Source organism: Dryas octopetala, chromosome 5, assembly GCF_963921425.1.
Source record: "Dryas octopetala chromosome 5, drDryOcto1.1, whole genome shotgun sequence".
NCBI classification, from domain to species: Eukaryota; Viridiplantae; Streptophyta; class Magnoliopsida; order Rosales; family Rosaceae; genus Dryas; species Dryas octopetala.
The window spans coordinates 18,970,118-18,994,854 of NC_141370.1; the positions used below are offsets into that span (position 1 = coordinate 18,970,118).

The following is a 24,737-nucleotide window of genomic DNA, read 5'->3' on the forward strand; positions in this document are numbered from 1 at the left end:
CTGGTCTTGGGTACTTGTTCCAATTTTCCAATGCATTGAAACATGTTTTTGGATGTTGATTTTCAAAATTTGATATAACACTCCACTTTTTTGATGTTGAAGATGTTCTAATCAGTGATAGTTACAACCATATTACTAGGTAACAATTATAATGAATTTGATTCCATAAATTGAGAAAACAACTATTTTATCCTTAAAATATTTAAAATCAACTCTATATCCAAGGACCTCTATTTAGTTTTGTATGTATTTATGCCTAACATACATTACATATATAATATTTCTTTATTAAAGTTTTTTTTTTGTGGGTGGGTGAGATAAAGGTTAAGATCAGACTAGGTTCGGGGTTCGATTCCCTCTAATGTAACAAAATTTTTTTTTTTTTTTTTTGCCAATATGCTAAATTTTTCTTTTATAAATATTAAAGTAAATTACTATAAGATCAATTTTACAGTTTTTAATAATAAATAAACTCATCTAAAAAGTTGCAACACTTTGTACAAATAAAACGCAAGTTATGTTTTTTCCGTGTTTTTGGCACAGAGCGTTCGGTATTTTTTTGAAAACTTGACAAATTGCCACTATCAAATAATAGTAATATACAAGTGTTTTTTGCAATTTAAATAACTACTGTCGCACAATCAATGATTGTCATTATTTGACAGTGACAATTGCTACCGAGCACTCGATGACTTCCCTGTCGCGTGTTTCTCCTTAAAGTGGACCAGACTGAAATTTCCTATAACAAATAGACTGGGTTATTAGCCTAATTTCTAACTGATATATATTTTTTTAAAACCCTAAATATTATTTACGTTTTTTATTGGTCAATAAACCTTATTTAACTTGGTAATTGACTAACCTCCGAGAGAGGAACATCTTTAACACTCGAACTCGAACACATCCTCAAAATCCACATCAACGAAATCCAGTCGAACCCAACCAAACCAAATCTCCTCTCTGGTTTTCACACAACAGAATAAACAAACAAACAGCCCGCTGCTTCACTTTCACCCCCCTTCAATTTCATCCTATGCTCTCTGTCCACTTCCCTCGCCCTCAACCCCAATCCCACCAAAACTCCCTCTCACCCTTTTCAAAACCCTAACGCACCCAGATTGAACCCAACACATTCGATTCTAAGCAATCATGGCCGGAGCTCCCAAAGACCAAGTACTCTCTCTCCTCGCCACCGCCAACAACCACGGCGATTTGGACGTCAAGCTCTCGTCTTTGAGCCAGGCTAAGGATGTCTTGTTGTCCATGGAGCTCTCTTCGGCCGCCGAGCTCTTCCCCTACTTGGTGGACCTCCAGTCCTCCCCCGAAAGCCTCGTCCGGTTATCCCTCCTCGAGTGAGTTCCCGAAACCCTAAATTCTACCACTTGGCAAGTGTGATATGATTGATTGCCCAAATAAGCATGTTGTTGTAGTTGCTTTTCAACTTTGTTGATTTTCTGAATTTTATAGAATTCAAAGTTTGTGACTTTGTGCTTATCTTCGTGGGTCTTTATGGGGTGCATTGTGTTTCTCCATTACGTTTTGGTCCTGTTGAACACTTAGTTTTACTGTTGACCCTTATAGATACATTTGTGTGTGTATGTACGTATGTATGCATGCATATGTATGCAATTTTATCAAAATTTGGTGGAATCCTTCTATTTTAGGGAGGAATTTGAGTTTTCCGTTTTGTTACACTTGTTGAATAGATTGACTTATTTGAAGGATTTTATTTTTAGTCTGGTGATAGTCATCTTTGTAACAGAAGCATTGTTCATATGAATGAGAAAGAATAGAGGAAAAATGTTACCTTTGTTGCACCATGATAATTTCGTGGATTATGTGCTTTGGACGATTCTAACAGAGTTTGTTGCATGCACTAAATTACTTGATTGTCATATATGTGAGCCTAGATATTTTCATATTTAAATGTTTTGCCTAAAAATCTATTGACACATATGTGTCAGGGATGTGTGCATGGCAATATTCACTAGGAATTTCATTTTTTCCCCCTTTTTGAGGTCAAGCTTGATTATGATCCATTATTCTTTATGGCTGACAGGGTAATCGAGGAGATTGGCTTGAAAGCAATGGAGGAATCATCTGTACTAATGCCTGTCTTATTGGCATTGTTGAAAGACAATGACACTAATGTTGCAAGGCAATCTATTGTTAGTTGCACAAATTTCTTTGTTAGTGTCTTGGAGGAGATGACACTGCAGGTTTCTCTCTCTCTCTCTCTCTCTCTCTCTCTCTCTACACGCAAGTCACATACACATGTGCACAAATGTGCTTGCATATGCTACGAACATAACATGCAAGCACATATGTAATTAATAGCAAAAAAGCACATATGCAATTATTAGCCAAAACAGCACATATGTACTTAATCTTGTATATTGAATATACTGAACAAATATGTTCGATTAATTTATTTGATATGTTTTTCATTACTTTGCAACTTGCTCTTCGACTTAGTCTGGATAATGCGAACAAAAGTGTTCTGTGCTCCATAAACATAATGAGAACAAAAGGGTTTCTTTCTTGTAAATCATGGAATCAGTGGTCAGCACTCACAAAAGTTCAAATCAGTATCAGACATGAGATAAAACATCCAAAGAACAAGGCTTTTTTTAAACAAGTCAATTCATTTGTACCAGAAGCAATATAAAGGAAAAATACTCCAATTTTTATGTGTAAATTATCAACCACAGTTACACTGTCTAGTAAAAGCACATTGTGAACTGATTTAGGAAGAACCTGTTATGCCTGAAAAAAGTATATTAAAAAGAACTAAAAAGCCCAACCCACTGGACAAAATGTCATGTTTGCTTATTAATCTGTTGATCCATGTAAGCTTATTTTATATGTTCAAATACTTACCTGATGGAAGTTTTATATATTTCTTATTTGGTTTAACACTTTAACTGTCAGTTCTCTCTTCCTTTTCTGAATCATATTGTTTACTTTGCTTGAATACATATGGTTCTCAAAAAGTTTCACCGGCGAGGTAAAGTCGAGATATGGCTTGAAGAACTTTGGTCGTGGATGGCTAAGTTCAAGGACGCCATATTTGCCATTGCATTAGAGGTAGGTCTTTACTTGCTAGTCTATTTCAATTTTCTCCAACTGCTATTAGACTTGCTCAGGTTTGTCTGAATTTTCTTCTTTCCTAAGTTCAGGGGTACCATACTTCATATATATATGTATACATGTGTGTCAATTTTCAACTTTTAAAATGCATCCAAACCTTAATAAATACTCTTGAATAAGTGTGAATACACTGTAAACATTAGAATGTATTCTATTTTAGTATAGAATTTTAATGTAACATATATAAAAACATTTGCAATTTGAACATATACTTTATTTGTTGCTAGATATTTGCAAAATTAGTTTAACCTGAAAGTTGCTTCAATTTGATTTTGTAGCCTGGTTCTGTGGGGACAAAGTTGCTTGCATTGAAATTTTTGGAAACGTATGTTTTGCTATTCACATCTGACACCAATGATTCTGAAAAACCTGTTGCCGAAGGTACTGCATTCAAACTTTGAAGGCTTTTTTTTTTTTAATCTTCTCTTAAATAAATTGAAGACTCGACAGTCTTACTGAGATGATGTAGAGATGATGTAGTGTAGGTTTTAGACAGTTGCATTGCTTCTTACCTAATGCCTTTGCCAGTCTCTTCAGAAATTCAAGCTTTCATCTATTTTAGAGTTTGGTTTATTCTGGTGTTAATTTGGTTGTATATACAACAGGAAGTAGAAGGGCTTTTAATATTTCGTGGCTGGATGGTAGACACCCTATTCTTGACCCGTACATGCTCATGTCAGAAGCAAATAGGACCCTTGGCATTCTATTAAATTTGTTGCGGTCGACTGGTAGTCTACATGGTTCCTTGACAATTACCATTGTCAGTTGGTGAGTGCTCACTTGCTGGTAGCAAGTTCTTTGTTCATTTTGTGTAATTACACCACTTTCTCATGGTTAAGAAGTCCATCTCTCTCTCTCTCTCTCTCTCTCTCTCTCTCTCTCTCTCTCTTTTTCTATGATTTCTTTTCATGGATGTGAATCTTCAAGGAGAAAATGACATGGGAAATAAGTAGATGAAACATGTGGCAATCTAAAAATTTAGGAATATTGAGTGCATGGTCTGGACTCCTTTTTGCATTTCACCTGTTGTACTATTGTTTTGGTGGCCAAATTTGATATTCTTGATAAGAAAGTAGGAGTTAATTAATATTCAGGTATCTAAACCTTCATCCTAAGCTTTAGTGTTCAGGTTTGTTGGACCTATTATCCGTTATCTTGCACACTAACACAAGACATCTGTGGGTTTGCGTCATGGGTTTTCATTTTCTGTAAATTTTTCTTTCAAATGGAGAATGGAGAACTTAATACAATTTCAATTCTGGATAATTGGCTGTCTACATGTTCATGGGTGTTATGCATACATTGTGTGTATATATTATCAGCATACAACTTCAGTTTACGATATTTTGTATGCCTATTCGTGGCTAGTCACTCATATTATGGATTTAGCATATTTTGCTTTAACTCCTATATAAAATGCAGATATTGCTTTAACATGATAAGTCTTGTATGATAAAAAGGAACACATTGTACACATGTACATATGCATTAAATTTGCAAAGATAATTACCATTATGACTTTATGCACCAAGCATGCATACAGTTCTTATTTCTGAAGTACAACTAGAATTGAATTATTTAAAGCACACAACTTTGTTTCATCAAATGGAACACTTTGGAGCTCTAATGTAGCCTTAACTTCCTCCCTACACCCACATCTCTACTGTGTCCAGAATTTATAACACCTGAAGAATTCAAATATATTCTAGCTTTATCCTTCATCTCTCCATGCAAAAAGGTGACTAGTCACTAGAAGTTGCAACATTAATGTATTTGGTTGTAATTTAAAGTGATACTATCATGTCTCTTCACCATTACTGATGCCATTAAATATGTTCAGATTAATGAAGGCCTTAAATATTTAACATATAGACGGTAAACTGGATTTTGTCATCAGTTTAACCATCTTGAAATTTATGGAGGGATCGCTGAAGCTTGGGGAACAGCTTTAGTACAAGTTCAACTGCTTGTTTGTGATATTATTGCAGCATGCTGACCAGCTCTCTTATGAGGAGGTAATGGCATTGGACACTGCTGCATTGGTGGTTCAGATAATGGGAGTTACAGGGCTAGACAATGTTAAACTGCAAATTGTTTGGGTACTGTGGAGCACCATTGGCCGGTGATTAGATTGGATAACTGATGGATAAAATGGTCATCTCATGTGCTGAGGGAAACATGGTGATCAAGCAATGCAGTTTATGTTTGTAAACTGTTAGAGAGACCATTTACTTTACCAGTGTTTATGTTTCTATGCTGTATGCCCATGCAGCTAATAATGTGTGAGCTATTTGAAGATGTATTGATTATTTTATAACAGCTGATACACATTTAACACATTAATAATCAAAATTTCTTTTCAACCAAGGGTTATTATTCAATATTTTGCTCTTGTTTCTTGTTGTTCTCCATCTCAAATTTTCAGTTCTTTGTAACACTGATTCTTTGCATGGAGTTATGTGTGTGCACATTTTGTTTTTTCTATATGATCGGCAGTTCACATCACAGCCTATATTTTCGTTGAATCTTGAATTGTTTGTTGTTGGCATTTCAAAATAAAATGTGTTGTAATATCCCATGTTGTTTCTGGCCATATAGGTTATGAAGATCTGGTTCCTTAAGACTGAAACATACCATCTAGACAATCAAATTGGCCTTTAAACTTTGAACGATATTCCTATTAGTTCTGACACACGTATATATACATATATAGATATATATATATATATATATATATATTAAAATTTTGATATGTGAAGACTGAAAGAGGTAACAGCACAGTTTATTCACTCAATACTTGTTATTCAAATTCATTGTTCTGAGGATTATGTATTTGAGCAATTTAGACATGTAGTTCGAAGTCATTGAGTGAGTTGTTAGTAATGTCTTATCAGTTACAATCAATTAAATCCTCTAAAATGGAGTGGAAACATTGACTGTTGGTATTTCATATGAAGTTCAGTTAAATTGTCGACCAAAAAAAAAAAAAAAGTTCAGTTAAATTGAAATTTTTTTTGATATGGAACAATATTTTCATCATAATTATCATGGAAATCATCATTGTCTATATTATGTCATTGTCAACCAAGCTTTAGTTTTAACAGTTTAATTTTTCATTCAATTTCGTAGTCTATTCTACTTATTTACATCTTAACACCTTGGACATGAATCACATGCATGAAAATTGTGTTCTCTTTCTGTTTCTATGCTATATAGCTGAAATCCTTGGACTGTCAAAACGAGATACCAGAACTTGGAGAAAAGGAAAAGTATCTGATGACAGGATCTGCACTTGGACGCATGTGCTATTGACAAAAGTTTTGTTAGATGTGATGTTGTGCAGTCATTTTGTCTGGGAAGTGCGATGCTAGTATGTTGGTATTTTGGGTATATGACAGCTTAAAATAGTGAAATATATTGTTATTACATGTAAAAGAAGTCTTTTGAAGTGATGAGGACAGTGAGAAAGTTTAAACAAACTTGTTTATCTCATAGAAAGACTTCCATGTTGTGGCAAATATGGAAACAAATAGCAAATATGCATTCAGAAAATATAGGTAGTTAGTAACATGCATTTAGAAAATATAGGTGGTTAGTAACATGCATTTAGAAAATATAGGTAGTTAGTAACATGCATTCAGGTTGTGGCAAATGGTCTAAAAGTATCTTAGAAAGAAATGTGTCTGAAATGTGAGAAATTGTATCAGGTAGTTACTAACTTGCATTTGCCTCATGAAAATTTGTCTTCTTGAAGTCTGTGTAAATGTAGGAAGCAATGCCTGTGTTGGTAGCCATATATAGTGAAACTGGAGATACTGTTTTGCCTTAACCTTCTCAAAAGTTACAAAACAGCACCAAAGAGAGATCGATTATGTGCTACTTATTTATCTAATTGTGCAATACTTGGTTCCAGTATATTATATTATTAAATAGCTTTATGGAAATCACAACATGTTGACATGGACTAACATAATCAAAATATTTGGAGAGGTTATCATCAGATTTTTGTATGGTGAATTGATCTATGTGGATAGATTGAAAGTTTTACTATTTAATGACCAAAGGAGTCCTAATAAGTTCATGAGAAAGGAGTGATTCCTGAAGACTTAGGAGTGGATATAAGTCTTCATTCATAGAAAATTGTCTACTTAGATTTATATTGTGCAAGCATGTCTTGCTTTGGTGCTTGTATAGCTTCCACCTTTTGGTTTTGTTGGGCTGATGAATTTACTTGTATATATTTTATTGGCTAAGCCTATGTATTTTCATATGTGTTTTGTCATTTTTAGCATATTATGTTTTTTTTTTTAAATAAGTTACACTTTATGAGTGTTATTTTCATGGTGATTTGGCACATGGTAGTGGTCCTAAAAGACATGGGCTAATATTTTGTAGTCAACATTTGTACTACAAGTTTGCGAGTGACAATATTTACAAAAATAGTTTGGGTGATCCTTATATGTAATACTAATATTGTTGAAAATAATTTAATAAAGTGGTGAAGCCTTAACTTTTTGTAGTGATTATAAGATTCTAAGCTGATGGCAAGTACTCATTATGACATAAGGTAGGAAAAGTGGCCCAAACCACTAACAGATTATTGGAGGAAGTGGGAGCAATTTGGAATAGAGTCAGGCTGCGTGTTCTGAATGCTTACAGGTTTTTGGTTTGGCTGTTGTTTAGGTGTGTGATGGACTGTTTGCCCATTTTGCTTGTATTTCCTTCAGTTTTTGGTTTTCTTAATAAAATTTGTGTTTCTAACAAAAAAAGCCACTCTGCAGATTATAGTAGATTCCATGGTGATTCCTTGAAAATTTGTTATTTTGATGAAATAGATTCCACTAAATGTTCTGTGCGACTGTGCTCCTATAAAAAACTTTGGATGAGTTCCAGAAAATAGAAGGTTAATATCTAAAATTTTTTACCATAGTGCGATATATTCTTTCTGAGGTCCCATAGAAAAATCAAATTGAGCTGGTTTTGGGTGCCAGTGTAAGTGGCACTGGGACATGAAACAAGGGAGATTCATCCCTAGGTGCTTTTGTTAAGTTGGTGTATGTATGCACCTTAATTAAGGTTTGAGATGGGTGAAGTACAGGCCTTACCAATTTGGTTGGTGGATTGGCTGTACTGTTTATGTAGTTACTGTTGTCATTATAAAAAAATGTGTACTTTATGGATGTGGGTTTTCTATACTCATCTATTAATGCTGTCTTATGTTGGTAACTTCTAGATGATGCTTGATGGAGTGCTACAAGGGTTAATTTAAATTCTATGTTGTTTAGTTTAGAGGAGTAGCAACTATTCAGCTTTATCCTTGTATAAAAGTTTCGATGTGAATCTGAAGCAGTGTGAATGATTTAAATGAGCGTTTCATTAAATAGTTCCTTACGAGGTAATTCTAATCACAAGGTGGTCAAACAAGTGCCTGCTTTCAAGGTAGGAGAAGTGTATACAGTTCTGAAATGATGAATAAAATTTTAGGGATGAAACTGGTTGTTACAGTTGAACTATTCTTGATGGTACCAATGAGATGTAATGAAAGTGGGTATAACTCACTTTTCAAATAAAGCAAGTACCATGAGATAATCTTATTAGAAGAGTTATTTACCTGCACAATGTCTTGGGTACAATAGTCTAAGTGAATCATTTAAGTGGTAAGGGATGGACCCTCTAAATATGTCCTAAGCAAGGCATGAGTGTTTGGGCATCCACTCTTTCATAGTTCTTATATACAGATGACTTAGATTTTTGTCTGCTTTGAGATTAGTTTAATAGCTTCAGTTGGTCATGCACTGCACATTATGGATTGAGGTTGGGTTTTTGTGCCTTCAATCCTTTTTGCTTGATGGTTTTGTAGATATGTTAACTTGGTTGTTATGCTGCTTGTCCTGGGTAATCTTTCATTTCTTTAGGTTTCTTGTTTACTTAAACTTTGTATAATTTTGAAGTCCTAATCCCAGTATCTGAAATTTTTTTAAAAATTTGTCTCACTTTTAATCCAAACAGAATATCCTTGACCATCCTTAACCGGTGCTCAACAGATATGAAATAGGATATAGACCCTTAGGTGGCACCCTGGCAGTGATCTGCAGTTGTTGTTCACTTAGGTTAGTGGCAACAATATGGTTCAGACTATCTGGTAACCCTTCTGATTTGAAACGCCTTGAATGGTTTAGCCATAATTTGATTTCTTTCGTGTATTTTTGATTTTGAGAACACTGCAATGCAACAGTATTTCAGCATATATGTTAAGTGTCCTTGTAACACAGCTCCTGTTGTACTGGAGAAAGGCTGAGGAGGGTTTAGTCTTAGTCTTAATAATATTTAAGCGCCTAAGCGGCATAGATATTGGAGCTTTTGTTTGTAACTGAATAAATAAGCAGAAAATGTTTCAAGTATTCAATTGAACAGGATTTGTCATTTGGGTCATTTGTTTGTTTGGAGTTAACAATTAATACAATATATTCATCTAGATGCTTAGGAATTTCTTTAACTAGGATTTGTTTTGAATTTTTCAGTACTTGTGGTTTTAATGGGGAAGTCTGATGTATGAACTTAATTGAACACATTAACCTCTGTGACGAAGCAATGATGTTTATTAAGTCAAGTGAAAAGTGTGAAATTTAGATGATCTCAGTTATTCCTACTTTTTTTGCTTATTCCATAAAAAGTTTGTGAAGCTTCGTTCTGTAGTCAATCAATTTGTTATTTATAGTTGGAAGAATTTTAGTTGTGATACATTTAGTTCAATTTGTTAGTTTGCTCTCCTCATCCTTAGTTGTGCTTATAATCATTGCTTATGCTCATGTGCTTGTGGTTTGCTTGAATTTCATGAGATATGCATATACTTTAGTAATATGTATCCCTTTCATATGTCAAAATTTTTCTTATTGGCTTGGTTTGGAGGTTTATAGAGATCGCTAAGTTTCCAGTAGAAGCTCTTGGTATCATATATGCTTGTTCTCATAAGTTACCTGAACTTGTCTTCTGGAGACCTTTTCCAAGCTAGGAAGAGTAAAAATAAAATGCTTTATAGACACTACTATCAAAAGTATGGTATGAAGAATATAACTGGGACACCTTTATAAAAAGAAAAGAGAATGAGTGGGATGCCCATTGCATAGTTAGCATCTAAACAATATGAAAAACAATATGACAGATTGTTGAAGAAAGAAGAAGAATGTAAAATTTCGTTCTTGGGGGATGCATTGTGGGGATGTCATCATCTTGGTTAATTTTGTCAGGCAAAATCTTTTATTTATTATTATTATTTATCCAGAAGTCAATAACTCAATTATGTTTCCTATAAAATGGTGGTTTACTCCAGTCTCTGGTTAATAAGTTATTTTAGTTTCATCTTCCTCAGTGTTCTATTTCAATTTTTGCTTAGCTTTTCTTTCGTTGGAACTACTTAGTTCTTAATTTATTTTTGGAGGCATATAAGAATTCTCCTTCTCTGGTGTGATTCCCACTTATGGGTTTGAGGATGCATTTTATTCCTGCAAGTTGTATACATGATCCTCAAGCCATAAGGCATAATTTTTTTTGTTTCAATAGCTTGTATTATCTATTTACTATAGGAAACTAATTAAGATTATATGTAAGAAGATGACAAATAGACAATATATATGACCTTCTTAAGATATTTTAGGAGCAATGTCTTGGTTGAACAAAGTCACCTATATCTGTAGGTTGTAACTTGTAAGCAAACAAGTAGGACTTTTGTTAAATCAAGAAATATGGTTAAATATTACAAGAGGAAATGTGGTGAAAGTTACAAGATATACAGAACAAAATGTGTGTTGACATGTAAAATGTGTAGAGCATTCTATGATTTCTGGTTTGTTATCAATCTGTAAAGAATAGGTGCACTATTATCTGTGGACCTCACTCTGACGACACTGGAGTATCTTGCTCTTGATGATTGTCCCCCACTGAAGATGCATTTTCTTTGGTCTCTTGAGAAGTTTTATTGCAGAAGCTGCAATCTATGAAACTTGATTGCCGTCATTTCTAAGAGTCATTTTTAAATATACTTAACATTAATTTTAAGTGAATAATTTGTATGCTTAGTGGAATTTTATTGGAGGACTATACTAGAGTTTCTTAGGCTCCTATGTGAAAAAATAAAAATAAAAATTTGGTAATCATTTTTACTTTCAGTGTTTTCTGTGGGTTTTGTAACTGTGTGTGTTTTGTGTTTGTAGATGCATGCATGTGCATGAGTGGCACACTCATGTTTTCATGATGTAGATGTTCTGTACTGAAATTTGGTTTTCATCTGAAAGAGCGGGAATTTGTTGTTTTTAATTCAGTTTTCATCTCATAGTGCTTTACTTTGAATACAACATTTTGGATTTCCCCTCAAGTTTTGTGTTACTATTTAGCTTTCAAGTAGTTCTGCTTAAATTTTCTGCGGACCTGTGTTGCTTCACTATGTTCTTATTCATAGTGCTTCTTCCTCATCAAACATTTTTCTTTTGTTTGACAGTCTTGCCGCCATAGCGAGGAAGAGACCAGTTCACTACAGTACCATTCTTTCTGCACTATTTGATTTTGATCTAAACTTTGAGATGATGAAAGGGCGCCATACTGCCAGCATCCAGTATTCTTTAAGAACTGCCTTCTTGGGATTCCTTAGGTGTACTAAACCAATTATTGTAGAGGTACAGTGCTTTTTTTTTTTTTTCCTCCATATGTTGCTGTAGTTGTTATCAGTTATCACTATTATTGTGCCCCTTCCGATCACTTCTTTCAATGTTTTTTTTTTCCCGATAAGAAACAATTTTTATTCATCAATCACTACTTTCATTTTCTCTCCAACTCTCCAGAAGTGGAATGATTTGGAGAGGAGATTTGTATGTTTGATTTTTAAATACACAAAATATCTTTAATTTAGATTTTCTTAATTTCTTTCTATCCATCCAAACAAAAATGAGAGAAATTAATAATCTCCTCTCTTGTCTTCTTTCTTTCACATATTTTCTCTTATTTTCTTTTGGGGCCTGATTTGATAGTTGTATTGATGTTGTCGAAATTTTAAAGTCATCTCTTGCATTCAACCCTGTAGAACTCTAAAAGTTACTGTCCACATGTCAAAATAAAGGCAGAATCATGGATTGATATGAGATAAAAACTTCCGTTAATTTATATGTTTTTTTTTTTCGAAGTGGAAAATTCATTTTCATCTTGATGAGTAATTAATCATTTTCTGGTAAAATAGAGAGGATCTTACATGAAAAATCCTGTGTTTCAAAACGTTGCATCCATAGGCATGTATTTTTGTGAATGGACATGGATATGGTCACAGTCTGTCAGGAAATGTGGACATTCTACAATTAGGCATAGTAGACATTCTTCATTGAAGATATGAACATTTCTTATTCCCGTTAGTAGTGAAAACTTAGGCATGTTCCCATAATTTTGTGAAACTCCAGATTTTTGGCATAAAACCCTCCAGAATAGATTCCTCATGACAGGCAAAAAGGCTAACATAAAGCAACATAGTAGGCTTCTTTGTGCGCCTTTTGTTCTAATATTAATGAAACTGTGAGGTCATTAAGCATTAAAAGATAAAATGCAAAAGTCCCAAAATTTTTCCATTTTCCATCTGTTCTGTTGCCTGACAAGTTCGTCCTTGTCGCATTTCAGTCAAGAGATAGATTGCTTAGGGCCCTACGAGCTATGAATGCTGGGGATGCGGCTGATCAAGTAATCCGTCAAGTTGATAAAATGTTGAAAAATTCTGAGCGTGCTTCACGTGATGCTCGGTTGGGCAAGGTAAAATAAATTCACCATCTTGTAAATATTTATTTTTTCACATAGAGAATGGAATCACTGAATTTTTGGTTTCATTCCTCACAATCTATTGAAATTCCAATCATCAGGATGATCAACAGTCAAGCCAGTTGCCTGTTTCAGGGGACCTGCTAAAAAAAAGACCTACACTTCTGGATATTGAAGAGTCAGCTAATAGTCATGAGATGCCTTCCAAGCGAGTTCGTTATGGTCCTGACACCTTTTCGACTTTGCCTGTTCAAATGAATGATTCTGGGTGTGATGCCAATTCTGTTAATGGAGTGTCCTCTGACGTTCCTATGTTAGATGGCGAATTGACTCCTGTGGAGCAAATGATTGCCATGATTGGTGCTTTGCTTGCTGAAGGGGAAAGAGGTGCTGAGTCACTTGAAATTCTTATTTCAAATATCCATCCTGATTTGTTGGCTGATATTGTCATAACAAATATGAGGCACTTGCCTAAGATGCCCCCACCATTGACAAGGCTCGGGAACTTGCCAGTTCCTCGGCAGATAGGTTCTTTAAGTAGTTCGGCACAAGTTGTTGCAGGGTCCCCAACCTCTTCTGCACAGTCTCCAGTTCTCACTGCACAAGGGCCTTTTTCTTCAACAACTGTAACCGGCTTATCAGTTTCTGATATGTCCAATATGAATAATCTCCTCACGGATTCCAAGCGAGATCCACGAAGGGTAAACTTCACTAAATTGTAGCGTCTTCATGTTTTTGTATCTACTACTGCTGTGAATTAATCAGTCTTCAATATTTTAGGATGCTTAAATACTTTGAATTAAATTCCTGGTAGCTTTTTCAGGATCCCCGTCGCCTTGATCCGCGGTGTGTATCAGTGTCTGCTGGACTGGCATCCACACCTGCTGTTGAGGATACTACTGCTATGCAATCTGACTTTGATGGTTCAGTTACTTTAAGTAAGCCTGATTCGCTTCCTGCTGTGACAAATGTTGAAACTCCTTTAGCAATTCCCATGCCCAAAACAGAGAGTGATGATAAGATTTTGGATAGTCCATTGGTTTCTGGAACTGGTCAACTAGCTCCCAAGGAGGAGGTTCTGGATGGACCTGTGGAAATTGACCCCACTCCTAAGATCAATGTATCCTCAGATCTCACTGGTTCTCCTGTACAAACAGTTGATGAGGACTTCGATGCAAATAAGTGGTCTGATGTTGAAGTGAAAGATGAGGATGATACCTCATATTTTCTAGAATCTGATCAGCATTCTCCAGCTCTTTCAAACACGTCTGCATCTGAAGATATGTGTCAGGATTTACCTCAGCTTCCAGTATATGTTGAGCTGACCCAAGAGCAGGAACAAAGCGTGAGAAAATTGGCAATTGAACGGATTATTGAATCATACAAGTATTTGCAAGGGACAGATTACAGTCAGATGCGCTTGGCATTACTTGCTCGATTGGTTGCTCAGGTAGGGACGAATCTTATGATTGTTTAAACTTAAATGCAGATTGGAAATAGTTAAAAGGAGGTACTGTGAAAGAATGTTAAACCTGTGTATCTTATTCTTACCTCTACGATTCTCTTGATCTGGTTTACCCTTAAATAAAATTTGATGGATGTCTTCTATGAACCTCTAATTCAGAATGCAATTAATCGGAATTCTTTATTTTGACAAAGTATCTGTAAATGTTTTCATCTCACAGATTGATGCGGATGATGAAATTGTTGTAATGCTGCATAAACATATTGTTGTGGATTACCAACAGAAAAAGGTATGTATTTCAGGTTCTCGTGTCTGTTTTTCCCAACTTTCTTGAACTTTTTTCTTTGGGTAATACATAAATGATAGCTGTTATTGTGTGCTAGAATATGGTATTTGTGACATTTTGTTAAACTAGCCTAAACTAATTAGTAATATTGAAAAAAGTAAGCTTTATGTTGGTTTGGTGATTTGAAAAACTAAAAGTTTGGCAAGTTTCTGCCATTATTAGTACATCTCATAGTGACTTGGGTGTACAAGCTGCTTTTAGAGAACTATACTTTTGAACTGGGTATGTTTGTATTCTATGATTCAGCAGAAAACCATTTTCAAGTGTCAACCATCTGTATATTATGAGTGAGGATTTTTTTTCCCCTTTGGTGAGCAGCGTGGGGCAATATGCAAGTACTTAAAAGCAATGTGTTCATTGATTTAATATAATTTGATCATTAATTATGTACAAAAATAATATGCCAAAGGTTTCTATTTGTCTATGCATGCCATATCTAGAAAAATGTGTCTGAGGGAGGTAGTGTTGTGGTATACTAGTTTGAGTTTTCATATTTGTCTTCAAAGAACTTGTCTTTAGTCATAAGTTTAGTGATTTTCCTAATAATAGCCATTCACTTAGTTGATTAGTTATTTAATGTTATGCAATCTGATTTATAAGAATTGATGTCAGGGGCATGAGCTAGTATTGCATGTCTTGTACCATCTACATACTCTGACGATGTCTGATTCAGTTGAAAACTCTACATTTGCTACTGCTGTGTACGAAAAGTTCCTCTTGGCAGTGGTAGGCATTTTTCTAGCTGTTTCCTCCTTGTGTTTATTGCCGTTTCTGTGAGAAGTGGATATATGAAGTCTTCCAATGCAGGCTAAGTCTTTGCTTGAGTCCTTTCCAGCGTCAGACAAATCATTCAGTAGACTTCTTGGTGAAGTTCCAGTTCTGCCTGACTCCACTCTGAAACTACTAGATGATCTCTGCTATTCTGATGTTACTGATCAACATGGAAAAGATGTTCGGGACATTGAGCGTGTCACTCAGGGCCTTGGTGCTGTTTGGAGTTTGATTTTGGGGCGGCCACATTATCGACAAAGCTTCTTAGATATCATTTTGAAGGTAACTTGGAATGAATTTTTAAGAATCAAATTTATTAAACGTTTTGATTTATCTGCTGATTGCTTGTCTGAAGTTGGATATGCTTCTCTCTAACATGTAAGATGACATCTAGATGCTGACAATTCAAGGAAGAGAACAACATTTTAGTTGATGCAAGTGCACAGGAGCAAATGAATTCTAATTCACTACTGGTGTACTGATCTTATTAAATAGATTTAAGTGCTTTAATGTTGGATGGTTCAAAACTATAAAATGACTAGTGAATTTAGAATGTTTTATAGTTGTGCATGTTTGATGTTTATTGGCTATGAAAGGAGTTTTTTGAACCAGACCAAGAATTTCTTACATTCAAAGGGTTAAAGTATTATTATTGTCGAGGATTTGAATAAAGATGAACATCTAGATTGTATGTAGAGCTGACTGGGTTGGCTGTTTAACAATTTAGCATCCTGTATCAGCAAAGTTTTGAAACAGATTGATTGTTCATTACAAAATTAGGTGTAACTATGTAAGAAGTGATTTATCTACCACATTGGATCACATATAGAGATGATATTTTCTAGATGCTGATCTTATATAGTAGCCTGACCAGCAATAATAATATCTCAAAGTTCCAGCTAGCCTGCTGGCGATGTCTCCAGAGGGTTGTGTCAGAGACCTGGGGTTGATTGGTCTTAATCATAAGCAGGGATTTTAGTTTGTGTACACAACCAATTTAAATTGTGTATCCTTAAATACTAAAGTTATGCAAAATAGTGAGGTACGTGTATCCAAAAATATTTAATTCTTCGTAGCACCCCTAGAAGAATTAAGAAGCATTTTGCAATAAGTTTCTTTGGGAGTGTTGTGATTTTGTGATGTTCACATTGATGTGTTGCAGAAGCTTAAAGCATTACTGAGGAGAATTTTTAGTGATGGGTAGCTAGACATGATTGGTTTTAGTCTTATGTAGATATGCCTGTCTGTTGTTGGGTAGCTAGACATGATTGGTTATAGTCTTATGTAGATATGCCTGTCTGTTGTGTTAATTCATTAATAAAATCTGTGCTTTTTTTTTTTTTTTTTTCAAATAAGAAAGATGCCTAACTAATATTTCCTAATGGCAGTGTGCTCTTCATTCACAAGATGAAATCCGAGCCAAATCTATCCGGCTGGTATGGGATATTACTGCTCAAGAACATCCTGGAGTCTTGCCAATGGACTGGTTTCAAGCTGTTGGCTGGGCTCCCTTTTTCAATTAAATTTTTGTCCCTGTCTTGAAATGCAACTGTTTTTTCCATTCCTAATAATGCATCAAATTGTCTTTTGTTTGTATTGGACAGGTGGCAAACAAACTCTATCAGTTGAGTTACTTATCTGAAATTATTGAAAAATTTGCGACAAATATGTTGCTTTGTGCTGTAGAACAGCTTCCTTCGGATATAGAGCATTCACAATCTGGGTCCACAGGGCAAAGAGCTGAAGCGAGGGTAGGTTTCCTTCAATTATTCCTCTACTATTTCCATTTTCTTTCGTGCAACCAAGCATGAGAATATTGTATGGTGAAGATAACATTTTGTCATCTGTTGGGTTTACTCATTGGCAAATGCCACCAGCAATATAGCAGTAACAACTTTTCAATTGGCCAGACTGAGAGTTTTGTGTTTGAAGGTCCTTATGATGTTTCTAAGCATATTTCTTTATGATTTTGACTGCTGATAGTCTGATATTTATGAATTGCCTTTTTCCATATGGGTTTGTTTTCTAAATTGCAATGACATCCTAATGATTAAGTTGTGTAGCAAACACGAAAGATGGGAACACTCAGTCACAACCTACCTTTAGACTTGTTGATACTCGGTTGAGAATGCCAAGAACAAATGACATCTATTGTCTTGTTGATAGTGCAGAATACCAAGAAATTGGAATGAAATAGAGAAAATACTCTGTTTCATTATTCAATACTGAAAGATCGTGCCAAATGGCTAGAATAGCTTATATCTATAGGGTTGAAAAACTTGGGCATCAAGAATACTAATTAAAATAGGAAAAAACTTAGGCACCAAGTATACTAATTAAATTAGGAAAAAGAATATCGAGAATTACCGAGAAGGATGCATATATACAGATTCTCACTCAAACTTTGGCAAAATATTCCTAGTAAAATTTAATAGCAAAACTTCCCCAAATCTTTACCCTCCGAATAACATGTACATATTAGTGGTGCGTGCCACATCACATTCTTGTCATAGTAACTTTTGCAGGGTCATCTGGTTTACTTGTTATTTGATTGCTGCTTTTATTATCTCTATAGTCAATGGGAATTCTAACACTCGGTTTCTATCTTTTAAGTTACCATTTTGAATTAGATGACATTAACTGTACACTCGGTTTCTATCTTTTAAGTTACCACTTACCATTAGAGTAGCATCTGCATTTTAACATCTTCAGTAAACTACATGTCTTTCTCCTCCCCAATTCTTTTCAGATTGGAAGCCAAGAAACATTGGTTAGTGATTTTCAAATTTTGGAGTCTGGAAGCTCTGAAAATGATTCCACAAGGAAGGACCAACCAGTATCAACCATGTCATTTCCTGAAGTTCAGCGACTCATTTCTTTGTTTTTTGCTTTATGTACAAAGGTTTGTATATAATCTCTCCTTGACCGGCAATTAATTAGATACTTGTGGTAATTGCTCTTTTTCTAAGGCTTGTTTTTCCTGGCAACACTAATGTAGGGTTTTTTCTTTTAATTTTTTAATACGTGCAGAAACCTAGACTTATTCAACTTGTATTTAATATTTATGGACATGCCCCGAAAGCTGTAAAGCAGGTGACTCTCGTTGATTTCTGTTGATATTATTTGTAGTTATTGTTAGCATGTTAGATTAGTTAATATGTTTTGTATAGTATGGTATCTTTCGACATAAGCGACTACTTAATGCATGAACTCTGTGATAGTGCAATTGTGAGCTGTGAGGTATCTTGTAGTAAGAGTGTCTACAATGCTGAAATACATAGGGAACAAATTAAGGACCTGGCAATGACTGTAGTATCTTTGTGCTGGTGGGTGGGCGCATTTAAATTGTCCTGTAGCCATGTTGGTTTGAGTTGGGCCATCAGGTGAACCAATTCTATATGTCATGCAGTATATATGACTGCATTACTGAAATTATCATTCAAAAGCTTAAGTTGATTGAAATCTGGCCCAACAATGTTCCCTAAGCTCTCTTACACTAACACAAGACTGCCATTTCTTGAATGTAACACTCTTACACATCAGGATAGTTAAGTTTTATGCTTGTTAACAGAAACAGATCCAAACTATAGAATATATAAGCTTGAAATGGTTCAGTTTGATTTCTAGGTTTAAAACTTAAATCAGTTGTGTAGTATATATATATATATATATATAGATTCGATCAGGTGTGGACGAACGAATGTGCGAACATGTCTCCGAGCGCTCAGCGATGGGTGCGAATGTGCGGACATCCGCAGGTATATATATATATATAGTGCTGATCCTCTAAGACAGTCAGTTAAGTTTAGGCAAGCATCCCATGCCACTGAGGTTAAAGAGCCAATGTTCCTGCCCGTCTAATAATGTGGAGCTATAATCAATTTAGCACTGTCTAGTACTTGATACAAACCTATCTTAACTGGGTTGGGTTTCTGTGACTTAGGTTTTCCTATTTCCTTTGTTAATTAATTTATGTTTGTCTGTGAAAATCTATGGAATTCATACATATCATATGGATTTAAGTGGAATCTTTCATGAGGTCCTGCCATTTTTTTAATTTTTTTTAATGTTATCAAGTGCTGCATAATGTAAGTAAAATCCCATCTCATCACCAGGAAATAAGCCTCGTGTGAGAAAGGATTTTATATGTGACTTTTTTTAATCATATGTAATTACTAATGGCACTACATTTAATTATTTTGTAACCTTTGAAATGATGCAGGCTTTTCATCGCCATATCCCTGTTCTTATAAGGGCCCTAGGGTCATCATATTCTGAATTGCTTGATATTATATCTGATCCACCACAAGGAAGTGAAAATCTTTTGATGCTGGTGGGTGTTGTATTTTCTGTTTTTATTATGATAGTGTTTTTCAATATTGAAACTTTTGTTTGTTTTTCTTCTTTTTTTTATTCATAAATTTTCTGTATGTAGATGATGCTTATATTTTTTTTTTTTTTGGTAATATGGCAAGGTGCTGCAAATCTTGACTCAAGAGACAACTCCTTCTTCTGATCTGATAGCCACTGTTAAACATTTGTATGAAACTAAATTAAAGGTTTTTCGAAGAACTAAAGCTTTTTCTTTTTTCAGTATTAAATTTTTTTCCCATTTTAATGATTAAACCTAATTTGTATAATTGTTGCCTACAGGATGTCACAATTCTTATTCCAATGTTGTCTTCACTTTCTAAAAATGAGGTTTGTTTCATAGATTTTGCTCCTCTTCCTCTTCTAGTACTTCTAATGTGATATATTCATTTTCTTAAGTTTTGTTTGTTTAACACTATTCCCCAAAACTTAATCTGTTAGTGTAGAATGATAATTATTTTATACTCTTAACTCCCCGAATTGAACCAAATGATCAATAATTATTGTATAATGTTCTTTTCCTTAGCACGGTTTCTTAAATCGTATTTGAGAAACAATACTAACATATTTATGTTAATTGCAAAAAAAAATGTAACTGCAATAGTGGAGTTTATTATGCTGATAGTTTCACATAGATGTTTTCCTTATGACTAATCATTTTTATGGATCCAGGTTTTACCCATATTCCCTCGGCTTGTCGCTCTTCCTTTAGAAAAGTTCCAGACAGCACTTGCTCACATACTGCAGGTACATGCGGTCTTCTATATCTGATTTTCATTCTCTCTCTCTCTCTCTCTCTCTCTCTCTCTCTCTCTCTCTCTCTCTCTCTTCAAGGAAAACAATTCAAGTTTGAATAATAAATGAGACACAATTTGATAAAACTGAAGTCAACATGTCATATCCTATCAATCCCAGGGCTCAGCTCATACAGGTCCAGCTTTAACTCCTGCAGAAGTGCTGGTTTCCATCCATGGCATTGTTCCTGAGAAAGATGGCCCTGCACTTAAGAAGGCAAGTCTTTATTTCATTGAATATACATATATATATATATATATAAAATCAAGTCTTATCGAGTAGACAAGATGATTTATGAATCTCATCTTAGCCATGGGGTCCTATCTTCTATCTAATGTGTCAAAAATAATTGTATGCCCAAAATTCAGATAATAGAATGGTTGTAGTCATTTGATGTAGCCAGTGTTCATAATAATGGGCAACCATAGAGGTCTGGGGTGGAGTTTACACATGTTGGATTAGATAGGGCAACCCAGGACCATCACAGGGTTTGAGCTAATTTCCTACATCCCTGCCTTGGGAAAATGGCCCTGGTTAATGCTGTAGTTTGGGTTGTTTATATTCATCTTCTGTGCAATGTATATTGAGGACAATTTGTTCTAGAAAATACAACTTGGATGGAATAAAACCTCAAACAACTTGGGACTAATTAGATTGTTTGAGGTTCAACTAATTCTTTGGCTTATGCAAAATTCTCTGGCCCAGGTTCACCCATGGGTTGGGTTGGTTTAGATTTTTTGACTTGTCAAAGTGCATCCCTCGTCAATGATAAGTGGTTTGACTATTCTGGAATGAATCTCATTGTACCTCTACACAACTCAATGAAGCATCCTTTTTTAACTCCATTTAATTTGTTGGAGATATCATTTACATGCTGCAAGTATACATTAAGTACCAGTTACATGATGCACTTTTTTCACATTTTCCGGTGACTATGCCATGACTTGATGGTGACTGTATGATTCCTCTCTTTATCTTACGTGTGCTGCATCATTTATTAATGTTTTGTATGCTTCTGTTTCATGTTTTCAGATAACAGATGCTTGCTCAGCTTGTTTTGAACAACGCACAGTTTTCACACAGCAGGTCTTGGCAAAAGCCTTGAATCAGATGGTATGTATATGTTGTCTATTACTCTTGGTCCTATGTGTATTATTTAGTTCTTTTTGGTAACTGATTTATTTTTCAGGTTGATCAAACTCCTCTTCCTCTTCTCTTTATGAGAACAGTTATTCAGGCAATTGACGCTTTTCCTTCACTGGTAACTTCTTTCTTTCTTTCCTTCATTTCCTATCCCTTTTTGTTTTTTTGTTTTTTTTTTGCCACAATATAGTCCTGATTTTCATATTATGTCAGAGTTTAGTTTATGTACATGGTTTCATTCTTTTGTTCGATGCAGGTTGATTTTGTTATGGAAATCCTTTCAAAACTTGTGAGTAAACAGGTATGAATACTCAGGTTAGAGTTAGGCTTTTATCTGTCTGCTTTATTTGAAGTCCTGTGCTCTTTCAGTTTGACTTGTCAAGACTGGTTATCAGCATGGCTAGGGGCCAACTGATATTCTGTATGTAATCTTACTGCAGGTTTGGAGAATGCCAAAACTTTGGGTTGGCTTCTTGAAATGTGCGTCTCAGACCCAGCCACATTCTTTCCATGTATTGTTACAGGTAGCACATTGTCTATTTATATGGAGAACTTCCTCTAACGTTTTATTGGCATCTTTAGTTTATCGATTTCTTTTCCTATTTTTCCCTTGCAGTTACCACCCCCACAACTTGAAAGTGCTCTGAACAAATATGCGAACCTCAGAAGTCCCCTTGCTGCCTATGCTAGCCAGCCTAGTGTAAAAGCTTCACTCCCTAGGTATATTCTTGTGCATCTGACTGACCAACCACTTTGTTCCATGGCAATTTACTTTATTTTCTATTTGTAAGCTCTAGAATTTGCTCTATTTTGACTTTCACTTCACTATATTAGTCAGGTGTTTACCGTAATTGTTGTTCCTTCTATTTTATTTTCCTTTCCATATAACATATTGTGTGGTTTCTATCTCCTGTTTAAATTGAACTTATTGCATGTGTTTGGCAGATCAACACTTGCAGTTCTTGGTCTTGCAAATGACACACATTTACAGCAATCACATTTGTCATCACCGTTTCGCCCTACAGACACAAGTTCATCGGTTCATGGAGCAACTCCAACGTGATACTTAGAGAGCCTTTGGAGTTCAGAATTTCACCGGCTATGTATAGTACAAATTGGGACATCGGATAGTTTGAGAGCCATACTATAGGAAAGGAAGATATTAAATTGACCACGAATATGGCGGCTGATCACTTGGGGTTTTTGACTGCTGATTGGTGGAACCTAAGATAAATTTTCAGTCCTGCGGCATATGTAGTAATTAGTTCTTCAGGAATTGGCAGTGAAGGGATGCACTCTTCTCACAGCTGCTCTGAGAAATGTACCATAATTGTTTTCATTTTAATACATATGTTTGTATTTTTATCCTTGTAAATTTTGGTTCTTCCATCCTGTTCTGATGGCAGGTTTAATTGACAAGTTTCATATTTTTGGTAGTTAGCTGCTGAAAGCATGGTCCAGCCCATTAACAGGCCCTTGTAAATTGTAGTTGTATTCTTCTTAAATTTCTCAGTTCATATTCTTGTGCACTTATTTTTTCTATGAATTCTAATTATTTTCTTTGTGCATAATCTAGTGCTGGTTGGTATGTTTCATGTCATGCCATGCTTCATGGGTTGGATATTTTGGTCCAACATAATATGGGTTCTCGTGTCGTGCCTATATTGTGTTTGTTTTAGTCGTGTTTGATATGTATTGTGCCTTTGTCGATTTGAATTGTTTTACATATCCACTTTCATTTGTTCATGTGTCAATTCGATTCGTTTTACCCTCTGCTTTCGTAGTGGTGACAAAGAGGCCTTGTGATTCTTAAACAAATATAGATGCAAACTAATGGCATGTTGAGGGCAGAATGTCTCCAATGATTGCTATATAATATATGTACTATGGAACGTGTTGACTTGTTCTCATTTCCTTTTGAAAAAATGACGATTTATATTTCTAAATTGATAATAATTAACCGTTGTGTATACTAAACCAGTAAAGCCAACAAATAAATAAGTCAAAAAGTTACAATAAAAGATGATGATAACTCATCGTCAATTGGCTTGTAGTCTTTTATAGCTCATCTTCTTATGAGGTAACAAGAATTTGAATCCTCTTCTTATATTGATAATTTTTTGTATCGCTTACTCGCTCATAGAGCTGGGCCGGGAGGCAATACTAGTCATCACTTATCTAGGGAGCTTCAAGCCTTCAAGTAAGGATGTCCTTACTTTGCTTTAAGAATAATAAGAATATCTTATCTCCTACCTACAATTCAATGGTCGGTACTATCAATATTGTAAGACATTATTTAAAGATAACACTTGTAAAAAATCAATCAACTCAAAAAATTGTTTAGCCAATTTATTATCATCTACATTATTTTAAATTTACTAAAATATCATTACTCGAAACTCTATTACTTATGAGGCCAGAGTGAGCCTGTAAGTTGGCCAAGGGCCAAACCTATTACCTAATTAGGATTTTTTATTATAAAATCAAACACATGCAATAAACTGACATGTAATAATCTGATTGAACCATAGATTAATCCTTTTAGTTTCCTCGTGTGAGGTTATGAGACAAAAACTTCTCAACTCAGATGTGGCAGGGCACGACCAATAAATCCTGGGTGTCGACAAATTAGGATTACCTAGAAACCACTAAAAATAGCCATTTATTGTGGATTATTAACTTGATAAGATCTGTTTACACAAAAAGACAAAAAAAAAAAAACAATTACTAACAGATACCGCTTGCCCAGAGGGAGAGACACATCTTGGTTTATTTATTTGGGAAAAATTTGAACTTGTACTTTTCTAATATTGGGGAAGAAATACCACTAGTTAGTTGGTATGTTGACATCTCAATTACAAATAATATCATATTTTCTTCACAGAAAAAGGAAGGAGGTTGATTTAA

General features: G+C 34.9%; 1 protein-coding gene across 3 annotated transcripts; it reads left to right on the top strand.

The window, feature by feature from the left end:
- The first annotated feature begins 893 nt into the window (after nt 1-893).
- On the top strand, nt 894-23,363 carry LOC147285307 (symplekin). 3 transcript variants are annotated; one of them, XM_086243509.1, is made up of 27 exons: nt 894-1,352; nt 2,060-2,219; nt 2,995-3,087; nt 3,429-3,531; nt 3,756-3,918; nt 11,645-11,819; nt 12,805-12,933; nt 13,041-13,640; nt 13,754-14,389; nt 14,625-14,693; nt 15,363-15,476; nt 15,558-15,803; nt 16,910-16,957; nt 17,126-17,272; nt 18,271-18,423; nt 18,552-18,614; nt 19,744-19,854; nt 19,997-20,080; nt 20,175-20,222; nt 20,565-20,639; nt 20,808-20,903; nt 21,720-21,800; nt 21,877-21,948; nt 22,087-22,131; nt 22,271-22,354; nt 22,447-22,550; nt 22,776-23,363. In XM_086243509.1, exons 1-27 carry the CDS (start codon nt 1,150-1,152, stop codon nt 22,891-22,893), a joined length of 4,020 nt encoding a protein of 1,339 aa, XP_086099635.1. In that variant the 5' UTR covers nt 894-1,149; the 3' UTR covers nt 22,894-23,363. The 3 variants fall into 3 exon arrangements, with proteins under 3 accessions (XP_086099635.1, XP_086099636.1, XP_086099637.1); XM_086243510.1 differs by having other exon boundaries at nt 13,763-14,389; XM_086243511.1 differs by lacking the exons at nt 21,720-21,800; nt 21,877-21,948; nt 22,087-22,131; ... (1 more) ...; nt 22,447-22,550; nt 22,776-23,363 and having other exon boundaries at nt 19,997-20,061.
- Nucleotides 23,364-24,737: the final 1,374 nt, after the last annotated feature.